General features: G+C 36.6%; 1 protein-coding gene across 4 annotated transcripts in view; it reads left to right on the top strand.

Moving 5' to 3' along the window:
* The first annotated feature begins 2,323 nt into the window (after positions 1 to 2,323).
* The window catches only part of taf2 (TAF2 RNA polymerase II, TATA box binding protein (TBP)-associated factor), an 81,469-nt gene continuing 70,569 nt past the window's right edge, over positions 2,324 to 13,223 (top strand). For all 4 annotated transcript variants that reach the window (XM_077207335.1, XM_077207326.1, XM_077207332.1 and 1 more), the window contains exons 1-7: positions 2,324 to 2,509; positions 2,675 to 2,728; positions 3,133 to 3,293; positions 3,998 to 4,116; positions 4,534 to 4,675; positions 9,454 to 9,685; positions 12,237 to 12,421. In XM_077207335.1, the coding sequence (XP_077063450.1) occupies positions 2,450 to 2,509; positions 2,675 to 2,728; positions 3,133 to 3,293; positions 3,998 to 4,116; positions 4,534 to 4,675; positions 9,454 to 9,685; positions 12,237 to 12,421 (953 nt within the window). In that variant the 5' untranslated portion in view covers positions 2,324 to 2,449. The remainder of the gene's footprint in view (positions 2,510 to 2,674; positions 2,729 to 3,132; positions 3,294 to 3,997; positions 4,117 to 4,533; positions 4,676 to 9,453; positions 9,686 to 12,236; positions 12,422 to 13,223) is intronic.

Raw genomic sequence — 13,223 nt, 5'->3', positions numbered from 1 at the left:
TCAGGAGTCAATTTTGATTCCTCTGCTTGTTTCTCTTCTCCCTCTCCTACACGTGCGCTCTCGCACAACTGAGCTCATTCTCAATCAGCGTTCTCGCTCCTGCTCTTCTCACACCTGTTTCCCCTTTGCCCTGATTTTCTAGCTATTTATATCTCATGTTCTTTTCCCCTCCTTGTCGGTTTATTTTGTGTTTGTTCATGCCCGTTACAGACGCATCATCATAGTGAAATACTGCGGCTTATTCTTGTCCTGTGTGTATGTCAGACGAGAGATTTCACCTGCTATCCTGTGTCAAGCCTGATAGTCTGTGCTGCGGTTTCTGCCTAGTGGAGTCTGTGCTCGTCGTTACTAGCGTGCACTTCCTGACCGTAACTACCTGTGCCTTTCATCCTGCCTGGTTGCTGCCTGGTCCTTAGGTTTTGTTATTCTGTTCTGCGTCCGCCTAGACGGCCGGTGATCGGCAGACAGCCTGTGTTGACATTTATTCTGATTTCCAATAAACCTCTGTTAGGCAGCTTTCACTTTTAGGTCCTTTTTCGAACTGCGACAATAAACTGACCATTATGAACCCAGCGAACGATCCGACCATCCGCTCAGCTGTTGAACTGCAGGGAGCAATGCTGGGCAGACATGCCGACAAATTAGCTGCCGCCAAGCACGCCGTGGATTCACTCGTTGCCCATGTGTCAGGTCTGACTGGTCAGCTATACCACCCACGCCAAGACCAGTCCTCAGTCCTCATCTCGGTCGCGACACATCTCCGAGCCTCGAATCAACAATCCTCCCTGCTATGGTGAGCCTACTTTCCTAAACCAAACTAAAATGACAGAGGCTGTCAAACGGCTAAAAGTAGAATTGGGTAATGTCATCAGGGCCGAAGATGAAAGACCATCCACATCATCAAGCACTAAGTCAACAGAAGCAACCCAACAGCCCACACCAAGCTCAAGTATTTATTTATTTTTATTTTTATTTATTGTATTTTATAATTGTTGACCGTTGATGTGTCTTATATTCAATCAATGTACATGTACAGTCACTCCCAATAAACATAATAATAATAATTTTCCTCACACTTGTAAGGTGGAAACCTTTAGCTTCTGTTGGACAGTGCTGTGAAGCAAAGCTCAAATGCCACTTCTGATGCGATCGTAGAAGTGGATAAATACCTTACAGAGACAAACATACAAAGAGCTGAAGATCCACTTGAATACTGGAGAATGCAGAAGCATGTCTACCCCCACCTATATACATTGGCATTACTGTTTCTTTGTACCCCGGCCTCCTCTGTGCCATGTGAAAGAGTCTTCTTTAAGGCTGGGGAAGTACTGTCTAAGAGGAGAAATAGACTCAGCCCCAACACTGTGAAACAGCTTTTATCTCTTAATAAAAATAATTAAAAACTTTATCACCTTTCTGTCATTCCTACAGTTACATAAGCACTATCACTGTCATAAGCACATTTAATAACAGATGATCCTATCAGACAACGTTCTTATTCTGTGTGTGTGTGTGTGTGTGTGTGTGTGTGTGTGTGTGTGTGTGTGTGTGTGTGTGTGTGTGTGTGTGTGTGTGTGTGTGTGTGTGTGTGTATAGAGAGAGAGAGAGAGAGAGAGAGAGAGAGAGATAGGCCTACATTAAATCTTATTGAATCTTAAAAGCTTATATTATATTTTATTGTCACACTTTAATGGGAAAATGAATTTATTTAATGAAAAAATCAAACACAAACATGTAAGGCTTTTATTTGTACACATAACATTGAAACTATGGAGTGTGTTGTGGTTGCTTCATCTGCCAGAGCTTCTAACACAGGCTTCTGGCTGCTTTATTTTAAATAAGCACCAGATGGCGCTGTTCTCGACACTCTCGAAGCTTTGAATCTTTTCCCGGAACAGTCAGGGGAAAGCCTCAATGATTCACGAGGCTTCATTTCCCCATCCCTAATATATCCTGAACTTTTCTATGGACACTAGCATGTATAAACCGTAATTAAACAATTTAATAATCAACTATAAATGAATTTATACCTGTATGATATCACGCTGGACCAGCTCTGTTTGGGAAATGGATAGATGATTGATTCAGCTGCGGCGCCATCTCCTGGCGAGACGCGGGAATTCATTCATTATGGGTATTCTCTACTGTGGCCCACACTCAGTAGGTGGCAGTAATGCACCTTAAATGTTGGTTGCCACAATGTTGAACAACCATCCGGGAACCCTTAGCGCGGGAGGGCGAAGGTTACAAACAACATGGCTGAAGACCTGCAGAAGAAGAATAGTTTTGTTGCTGTTCGGCAAAATAGAGAAGGATGTTCCACAAATTAAAACATGACGAGATGGACTATAGCGATATTTGAGCAAGAAAGAACTTGCCTTTAGTTTTTGAAACAAGTAGAAATAACACCGCTTATCATCTGTTTGAGTGGGTTTGTGTGAATAAGCTGATGAGCAGCATGAACCGCAAGAAAGACAAGGGTTTCGAGAGCCCACGACCATATAAACTATAAGTATCAAAATGCACTCTTTCTCACCGCATGAATGGTTATGATTGCAGTTGTTTTGTTTGAATGTCAAATCAGGAGTATAAATAATCAACATCGTATCTTAAATAAGCAACATCTCAACCGCCGCATGAATTTAATGCATTACTTTTTGTTTATCTCTTTACAACCCATCAGGTTGTCTGCATTAACAACATCAATTTTCAGAGGAAGTCTGTCATTGTGAGTAGTTTATGTATATTTGATTTTGAATAGTATGTGTGTATGAAGCAGAAAATGTAAAGTAGACAGACTAAAATGTTCTAAAGATTGAGACAAGACTTTAAAAACTTGTACCTTTTAACATGAAAAACTTTTTCAGTTTATGAAAAACTGAACAATACATTATAATGGAAAGTCAAATAGTTAGATGTTTCATTAACATTTAATTCACAGATTTAATGCAGATTTTTTGCTGCATAAGCATATGAAGTATTTTCTGATAACTTGGCAAATAGCTTGTTGTTGATCAATTCTATCCTTTCTCATTTTACAGTTAAAGGTATATTGCTTATGGTATTGATAAATGTGCCAGGATTTTTAAGCACTTTTGTATGGATTTTTTATTCATTTTTTTCTCTGAGTAGGGTTATGTGGAGCTGACCATCTTTCCAACAGTGATGAACCTGAACCGTATTAAACTGAACAGCAAACAGTGTCGTATCTACAGAGTGAGAGTGAATGATCTTGAGGCTCCGTTCATTTACAATGACCCTACGCTGGAAGTCTGCCATCATGAATCCAAGCAGTAAGCTCAGATATATTTATGAATTCTCTAATTAGAAAACACACACACACACACACACACACACACACACACACACACACACACACACACAATACGTAATATGAAGTGAGAGGAGTTACCCAGCCTGGGATTGTGTGGAAAGATGAATTGTGAATCTCACAAAAACTGTCATGAAATACATAATATTTCATCCCTCCAAAAAATATTTTTGAAAAATTCAATTTTAAAAGCATATTTTTAGGACATAGTTTTGCGTTTACATGTTTTTTGGCATAATTTTCAATGCAATTTAGTATATTTCTTCCTCCAGTTATCATTACTGTAAAGGGAAAATAATTATTTGAATGGTATAGTATTTTCATATAATTTGTTGTTCTGCCTTTATGCTCTCTTTAATAGGATGATTTTCATTAGGCTACTGTATTTCAGAAAGTGGAATTTTGGGGTGATGTCACAATGCAAAAATCGTATTGGTCCTTGAATGTGCCTATTATATTTTCTTTATATAAAATATAATTTATTTTTCTAATTTTATTATTATTATTATTATTATTATTATCATCATTTAATGATCATTATCATTATAATATTATTATTTACCTGAGAATTTCTATCAGTAACTTAATTTCTAATGGGTAATAATGTATTGGTTTTCAAGTGTGTTCTTGTCTTCATCATGATGCATGTTTTCCTCTGGTTAATAGGAGGAACCTGAACTATTTCTCCAGCGCTTACACGGCAGCGGTTAGTGCTGTGGATCCAGATGCTGGGAATGGGGAGCTTTCCATTAAAGTTCCTTCTGAGCTATGGAAACAGGGAGATGGTGAGTAGATATGATGGCTTTAACAACTGAATGAAACCAATGGAATGGATGCTTTGATAGATCCTTTTTTTCAGACTGTGACGTAGATTCGAGTGTAAATGATTATTGAAGAAGACAATAATGTTGGTTGGGGATTTGTTGTTGATAATATTTTGAGTTGTGGTCGTTGCAATTAAAAAATTGAGAAACATGTGCGTGAGCTTATCACCTGATAGAATCCTGTCGTTTTCACTGGAAGATTAAAAAATGATGGTATTTTAATTTTCTATCGAAGTGGCGGAACTTTTGACGTCACTAGTGCTCACTATGTACCTTAATAATGCCTCAAGGAAAAGGTCATTTTTTATGATTGTTCATTTTTAAAGCACAGAATAATATCCGTAATAATAATCCGTTTGTCCCGGTGTTTGTGTGCAGAGATGAAAGTTATGAAGGTGTACATTGAATTCTCATTGGATCAACCGAAAGGAGGGTTGCATTTTGTAGTTCCTGATGTGGAAGGAAGTATGGCAGAAAGAGCAGCCCATGTTTTCTCCTTCGGCAACCAGAATTCCTCACGGTAAGCTGCAGACATTCATATGCATGAAATTGAAGATCATTGTGATGGTAGTTATGGTTAAAGATTTTCAGAATTACTAAGATTACAATCCTACATGGATTACATCCTCAGCATTATTATTGTGCTCTTTAGGAAGGCTCAAAGTTAAGTGTCCTAGTTATACAGTACTTGTGTACAAAAGATTTAAATAAAAGTATATTAATGAAGCTATATATATATATGTAGTGTGATACGGATCAAAAGTTTGGGAAGGTGGAGGCGGGAACCGGCTTACATTTAAACACTTTTAATGATACAATAAAATAAATAGTGATGATGGCGCAATGGATAAGACACATGCCTTTGGTGTAAGAGACCTGGGTTCGAATCCACTGTGAGACACCAATGTGTCCCTGAGCAAGACACTTAACCCCTAGTTGCTCCAAGTGTAAGTCGCTTTGGATAAAAGCGTCAGCTAAATGAATAAATGTAAATGTAAATACACAAACAAAAGGATCCGCCAGCAGCCCCTCGCGACGACTGCTGGCTACACAAAACAAACAAAAACAACATAAAATCAGGCCTGTTCCTCCCTCGATCTTCAGCGTCGTCGCTCCTTTTATGCTTCCGCTCCTCCGTGAGACATGCGAGACCGGTGCGTCTCACAGGTGACGTTCATTATCACTCACGCCACCGGCCTCGCGCCGTTCTCTCACGTCCCTCGGCCTCGTCCTGCTCGCCACATATGTTAGGGCTGTTAACGCATGCAATTAATTTAAAATCATTAACGCGTTAAAATAACTCAAAGAAGCATGCAAAATTGATGATCTTGGGAGTCGGGAGTTTATCACAATGTCCATCTACAATAACTCAAGCACCTGTAACCCTGGTAGGCAGAAATTTAAATTCTAACCTCTTAACTTGATTTCGCTTCTCAGTTTTCTATCAGATAATTAAGCCGCTAAACTACAGGAAATTTTACAGTGCAATTACCCAGTAAGTGACTGCATTCAAAGAATCAGTCCAAAACAGTGCTAATAAAGAAAATCTAGGCTGATTACGTCTGAGATGGCAGAGAAAACCGACTCGCAACCAGCTTTCAGTGAATTATTCATTCCTGTGTCTGTTTAGCTTTAAAACACGAGCTGTCATATTCTGTCATTGTTTCTGAAGAGCACGAGCCCTCACGCATCGCAGTGTTTTAAAAAACAGACTGAACGGAACATCAAAACATCCCAACACTGTATGGCCAGATCATATGCAAACTACGTTTCTCAGCTGGATGAGCCCTGTACTGACAATAAATCCAAAATAGAAACATTTTGTAATATTAACTTAACCTATTTATTCATTAAATAAAAATAATCACTGTCAGGACAGATCATAAACAATGTGCTTAGAACTATTTTATTTTTAAAAATCTGCAAATTTATATGTACAAATGTTTGAAACTGATTTGAAAAGTTAGTCATAATGAAAAAAGTTAGTCATAATGAACAACAAAGTAACACATTACATAGAAAAAGTGGCAGGTCTATTTTGCATTTACACTCCAAGACTTAATGCACAGATCATTTGACATACAGTATCAGATTGTTGATTATAAAGAAAGGGTTTGCGAGTGTGCAGAATTCACACTGAACAAAAACTGGCGTTTTGAGCGGTGGTGAACGGATTCTAACTAACTTAAACACATTCGATTGGCCATTGCATTCACGTGCTCAACAGTAAGGGTGGTACTAAATATCGTTTGGGCGATACATCGTTGTCCTTCTCCGTGCGATACGAAAATCGATACTTTGGTGCCAAATATCGATATTTTAATTAATAAAATAAGGCGCTCTAAACAGACTTCCCTGCTCCCAGCGTCGCTACTTCATGGCTCCTCATTGGCCAGAGGAGAACTGGCCCCCCGACTGAGCCTGGTTTCTCGCAAGGTTTTTTTCTCCATTCTGTGACCTGATGGAGTTTTGGTTCCTTGCCACTGTCTCCTTTTTCACCTTTCGCCATTGGCTTTTGGCTTGCTTAGTTGGGGACATTAAGTTTAACATTTAATTTAATTTTCAACAATAATATTGATCTGCATGAATTGACACCATTATATGGGAACTGAACTGAGCTGGACGATGACATCACAGTTTTCTCCAGAGCGGCTATATATATAAATGAACTAAATTAATAACTTTTCTTCTGGAAACAAACTTTATTGCATTATTTTCATGTTATCTCTGTAAAGCTGCTTTAAAACAATCTGTATTGTAAAAAGCACTATATAAATAAATGGGACTTGACTTGAGTCAAGGTGGCGCTCAACACATGAATTAGGGAATCGTGAACAGAAGTTAACTAGCCTAAGAAAAAGGTTTTTAACGGGATGGCGGACAGCAGTGCGAGGAAAATAATAGATGCCCCAGCCTTGTTTAAGTTCAAAGTCTGGACGCACTTCAGCTTTTATTTTTTATATAAAATATTTAACATACCATTAATAGGACAAACATGTTGTAAATAGACATGTTTGACGCTCTTCACAGAGCGCTTACACAGATACACACGGGAGCGTTTAAAAGCAGGCATCTATCAGCGGATACCTAATAAATCCTCTGACAGACGGAGCATCAAAGATGTCTATTAATAACATCTTTTTTTGAAGCGTTGATCATTGTAGCCAATCACAGACATAAATGATGAGCGCATGAACACAATGGCCAATCAGAGGTGTATAAGAATCCGTTCAACAGCGCTCAAAATTCTAGGGGGAAATGCTGGTTATATCACATTTTAAAAATGTTAAAATTCCCAATTCGGTACCTTTGACAACACTATTCCCAGATTTATTTTAAGGAAGCTGGTAAACACTAAGATGTTCCCAGGTTTAAATAAAAGAGGTTGGTACATTTTTAAATGTACAAGGTTTATTTAAAACAAGTCAATAAGCAGCTAAATGTGTCAGTTTACACACAAAGAAAAGTGTAAGCTTTTAAAAAGTATAAGCATCAAATGTTTAATTTACTTAAAATGTTAAATTTAATTTACAGACTGAAAAACGTTTTGTACTAAGAGTTTGGACTTAAATAAAGAGAGAACCTGCACTTAACGTTTTCACATGCATTTATTGTTCATATTTAGACGGATATTGTGATGTTATCATTACAGGATTGTCTAGCAATATATCAATTATCGCAGAATTGCTGTATTGTGATATTATCGTATCGTGAGCTGTGTATATTGTATCGTAAGGTACCGTGTTATTCCCATTCCTACTCAACAGATATGTCTGTGATTGGCTACAAAGCTCATCGCTGCAAAAACACGTTGTAAATAGAAACCTTTGACACTCTTCACAGAGTTCTTAGACAAACACTCACGGGAGCATTTTAAAGTGTTTGAAAGCAGCCGGCTATCAACGGGTACTGGTACTGCAGAACGGCAGGTATATTTTGGTGGCTGCAAAGATATTTTCAATGCAGGAAAAACCTGAGTGTGATATTGTAAATTGATTTTGTTTTTACCCTTCAATTGTACCTATATATTTTCTAACATTTAATCAATAGAATTATTTAGACACTAGACATTTAGAATAAGATTTTGTTTTTACCAAACAAATTAAATTGGTTTTGAAATGCAGAGGAAACACAAGGCTGCATCTGAAGTGGCATTAATATTTATTTACACATTTATTTAAAAAACAGTTTGATGCAACTCAAAGGTGACATTAATTCATTTAACCTTTAGTTACAATTGTATAAATAATATTTTGAGATTAATGTTTTAAAAATCAAACTTTGATTATTGAAATATTAAATTACTTTTTAAAAATTAAGATACTTTATACTTTTATGAAACTAAAACCGGCAGTAGGTTGTTGCAAGTCACTCTTAATGTACGAGCAATTTAGTCATTCATTCAGCCGAATCGTTTAAACGACTGACGCATTTTCTGAACAAAGTAATTGGCTGCATCCAAAATCTTTTATACTATATAGTACACTATAAATGCCTACTATGTTGAGCAGTATGTTTGAATTCACTGTTCTCATAAAAGAGTAGGCAAAAAGTATCTGAAAGACCTACTTCTGGCAAAATTCTGAAGTGTGCATAAGATAGAGACTTTACTATCTCATGAGGCCATGGGAGAAGAGTTGTGAATGGCAGGCACCACTGACAATGGTAGGTCACATGACACTGACAACATGGCAAATGTAATATGTCTGGATTGCATTCATACTACACACATTTTACCGGTCGCAGAGTTATTACTTATTCAAAAAAAGTACCTTCTCCGAGAGTATGCGATTTCAAATGCAGCAACTGACATAATGAGTGAGTCATTGATTGATTCATTAATTCAAAAGGACTGATTCATTCAGTAACGAAACACTGCTGTGTGTTGCTCAGTTGCAAAACAGTTCTTCTGTGGCTTTGTTTGAATCTTTTTTGTTGGCAAAATAGAGCAAAAACAGGCAATATGGGATCACTTAATATTAACTTCTTGTTTATTGAACAGTTGCATTAAATCTATATCACATCTGCAATTGTGTCGATATGTCGCTCTTCACGTGATATTGTTTAGCTATATCAAATTATATAAATATAAAAGACAGAAAAATGTTTTGCCCCCATATCTTGGAATTTTGCATTTTAATATGTTAAATCATGCAGAGAAAACATGCACTCTAAATGCGCGCACACATCATGCAGGCAATATATATAGCGCACCCCTAATGTACATACACACCAACTTGTCTGTATGCGTGTTATAGTACTATTGATTGTTATATATTTCCTAATCTTCTTCACTAGGTTCTGGTTTCCATGTGTAGACTCATACTCTGAGCTGTGCACATGGAAGCTTGAGTTCACCGTGGATGCCTCCATGGTGGCAGTGTCCTGTGGGGACCTAGTGGAGACAGTCTACACCAACGATATGCGCAAGAAGACCTACCACTACATGCTGCCCATCCCCACTGCGGCCCCTAACATTTCCCTGGCTGTGGGGCCTTTCGAGATTCTGGTGGACCCCTACATGCATGAGGTGTGTGTGAGAAAATCTAATGTCATTTTTAATGCCATAGTTCAGAAATTTGTGGGTATGACTAAGGTAATTTTCAAAGATTTTTGTGGGCAGAAAATTACAGCTTTTCACCTGATCTGTCTGAGTTGTCAACAATGTGGAAAGGTCTTCCAGTGGTTTTCCTTCAAAATAATACATAAGTCAATTAAAAAAGGAATGTATTACTATTGTTAAATTACTATATGTATTTTTAAATGGCACATGTATTATAATAATAATAATAATAATAGTAAAAGAAAACATTTATTCTGGATAAAATTTCATTGAAAAATAATTTTATTTTGTTTTATCAGGTCATTTTTATTTATTCTCCTAGTATTTATTTATTTATTTATTTATGCAGGTTTAGGCGATTAAATTTAGTCCAGTTCATTTTTTTTACATTATGTTCTTATTGTAGTCGAAATTAAATTTTGTAATCTATTGTGCTGTTTATAACTGCCTGTTAAGGCACAAAAGTTTGTGTTTTAATTGTCCCCGCTGTCAGAGCTGTTCGTTTTGAACATGAAATTTCACTCAGTTTTTGTCATCTGTTCTGTTCATACATAAATAAATTAATAATCTAGCCTATATGCCGTCCTGTAAGTTTATGATTAAAATGTGAATGAAAATAAAAGCTAAAGAAGTTTTATTAAAATATGAAAATAAAAATGACGGGTAATAATAGATTGACAGCATTTTTACGACCCTGTCCGTCAAATTGACGGACAATGATAAAGTCTGATGCCACCTCTGGTGCTTTTGTCACTTTATTAATGTATTTTTTTTTTAAATATTACTATTTAGGTTACATTTTTTCAATACAGTTTTAGTTTTTATTTATTTCCAGTTAATAATTTTAAATAATAACTTACAATTATTTCAGTTCATTGCCAAGACAGCATTTTTAATTTTCATTTAGTCTAAGTTTTTCAACTAATATTTATATTTTGTTTTATTTCAACTAACTAGGGATGCACCGATACCACTTTTTTCAGAATGAGTACGATACCGAGACTTTTATTTTAAGTACTTGCCGATACCGAGGCTGCTGTCACTTTAAGAGTTGCATGTATCCAACATACTGTTACATGCGTTTTCTTTTCAACTGTTTACGTTCACTGGAAACATAACTGACTGGTTCACAAGGATACTTGCCTATATGGGCATTCTGACAATTTTGTGTGAATTTGTCCATTTATGTGCATGAAGACATGAAAGAGAATTTCAATTCAACTGGCGATTCAGTGTACGCTTTGAATGTTTTCCAACTTCTTGGAAACGTCATGCGATTACTGTACCGCCTTCCTATAATAATGAAGGGAACTACTCGTTATACATAAATCATGTAACGGTTCATGTTTTTACTTGCACATAGGAGTTACTTTTACAAATGCGTATGCGTATGTGTGAACATGCGTATGTGTGAATGAGCAACAATCAAGAGCATGCAACAGATGCTCGCTCTCTCTCTCCCTCTCCCTCTCCCTCTCCCTCTCCCTCTCCCTCCCTCTCCCTACCTACCTACCTACCGCCAGTTAATGTTAGTAATATGCTCCTCATTTACTTTCTTTGCTATTGCCATATCTGACCGAACTACAAACTTTTAGCCATGTCTGTGAAAAAGGGATGTGCGCTCCACAAGATGGCGCGTCTGTGCCGCTGCTCAATCCATTGTCTGTGTTTCTTTGTCACAAGCACTGTACTGTACATGATGCGTGGTATCATAGCATTTTTATGAGTACAGGAGTGCAGTATCGGGTATCATTGTCATATAAACAAATGTTTTTAATGGTTTTATTTTTATTTAACGACAATAACCCTGAGTAATACTACTACTAAAATATTATTTTGTGTTTTTTACTGTGTAATAGTAACACATGATGTGGGCAAAACAGGAGACAAAGTGCATTTCTCGTTATTAACATAGCATTAAATTACTTTTATAAAAAAATAAACTGTAAACACTGCTGCAAGGGTGTTTCTAATGCAGCTGTTGAGGTAGTGATGGTACAGTTTATAATCTTTATATCTTCTGAGTGCTGTAATCCATCTCTATATACTATTGCATATTTTGTATATTTTTATATAAGCACTACTATTATTTAAGTTATTTAATGTATACATATGAACACAATTTATTATTTAGTTTGTATGTACACTATAAAAAGTTCCTTAAAATAGTATTAAAAAGTATTAAACTTCCTGCAGATACTCAGCATAGACATACTTGGCATTGTTATTGACACAAACAAGTTTCCCTTTTGCAATGTCCACTAGATGGTGGTGTGCTTTTTTTATTTATTAATATGTGATATGGACTGCCAGAATGTTTAATGTCCTAACTGTAGGTGAGTAACAGGTTAGATACATTAGATCATCCAGATTTCCCAGATCAAGCGAATTAGGTACATACTTAATATATAAGCATTATATATGTAATAAACTTTTTCAAATATAAATGTTTTCCAATGCAATTGTTGCTTTTTTATTCACTAAATTGTTCTAAATCAAATATGTTGTGCTTTCACAGGTGACTCATTTTTGTTTGCCTCAGCTTCTGCCCCTGCTGAAGCACACCATGTCCTACCTGCATGAGATTTTTGAGTTCTATGAGGAGATCCTCACCTGTCGCTACCCATATGCTTGCTTCAAGACCGTCTTTGTGGACGAGGCTTATGTGCAGATCTCATCATATGCATCAATGAGTATTTTCAGGTATGTTTATAATGACATTACAGGGTTTTTCCTGGGTCCAAAATCGTCTTCGATGGTGGCGGACGAATATGGTCATTCACACACGCAGTACAATGTAATCTTATCTATGTGAACTACAAAACCCAGTACTGACAATAAATCAAAAATAAATTCAAAGAAACTGTTTGTAATATTAACTAGGGATGGGCAAGAGTACTTGTACATGACAGCGAAGATCGATCTTGAAAACTATAATCGCCCTGACTTAGAGGTGGGCGATATATCGTTTAGACGATAATATCCAAATTGTTGTCTGGACGATATGCAAAATTGGGATATCGAATATTTCATAATTTGTATAATCCGACCCCCCAAACATGAAAAGAGCTGAAGGAAGTTAAAGAGAAAACAAATAACGCACACTATAACCTTCTAAACAATTATATGTAGCGAGTTTAATACTGTAGGGGTTTGTTTGACTGTATTTTTTTTTGTACAAAATCACGATCGTTCCTCAATTGCACGAGAGTAACGTTAAGCTGCTAAAGTTACTAATTTGCAATATACAACTACGAAGTTCTTACCTGTGTGTTATGACGTTTAGGATGAAGCAACAATCCTACAATCGCAAAGAGAAGGCAAAATATGCGTTGTTTGTGAAAAAATGATTTTAAGTTAAAAAGTTTTTCTTAAATGTCTGTGGCGTCCTCGAGTGGCGAGCTTCGTGATTGCATCATTAGAAAATTGCGTTGTATGAGTCCAAAAGATGGAATACATTTTCCCAAGAGATCGGTTCCGTACGCATTACAAACCGAACCATTCC

This window comes from Siphateles boraxobius, unplaced genomic scaffold (genome assembly GCF_051911475.1).
Source record: "Siphateles boraxobius isolate OS27281-9 unplaced genomic scaffold, OSU_SipBor_1 12, whole genome shotgun sequence".
NCBI classification, from domain to species: Eukaryota; Metazoa; Chordata; class Actinopteri; order Cypriniformes; family Leuciscidae; genus Siphateles; species Siphateles boraxobius.
This window is presented reverse-complemented; position numbering and strand designations above follow the sequence as displayed.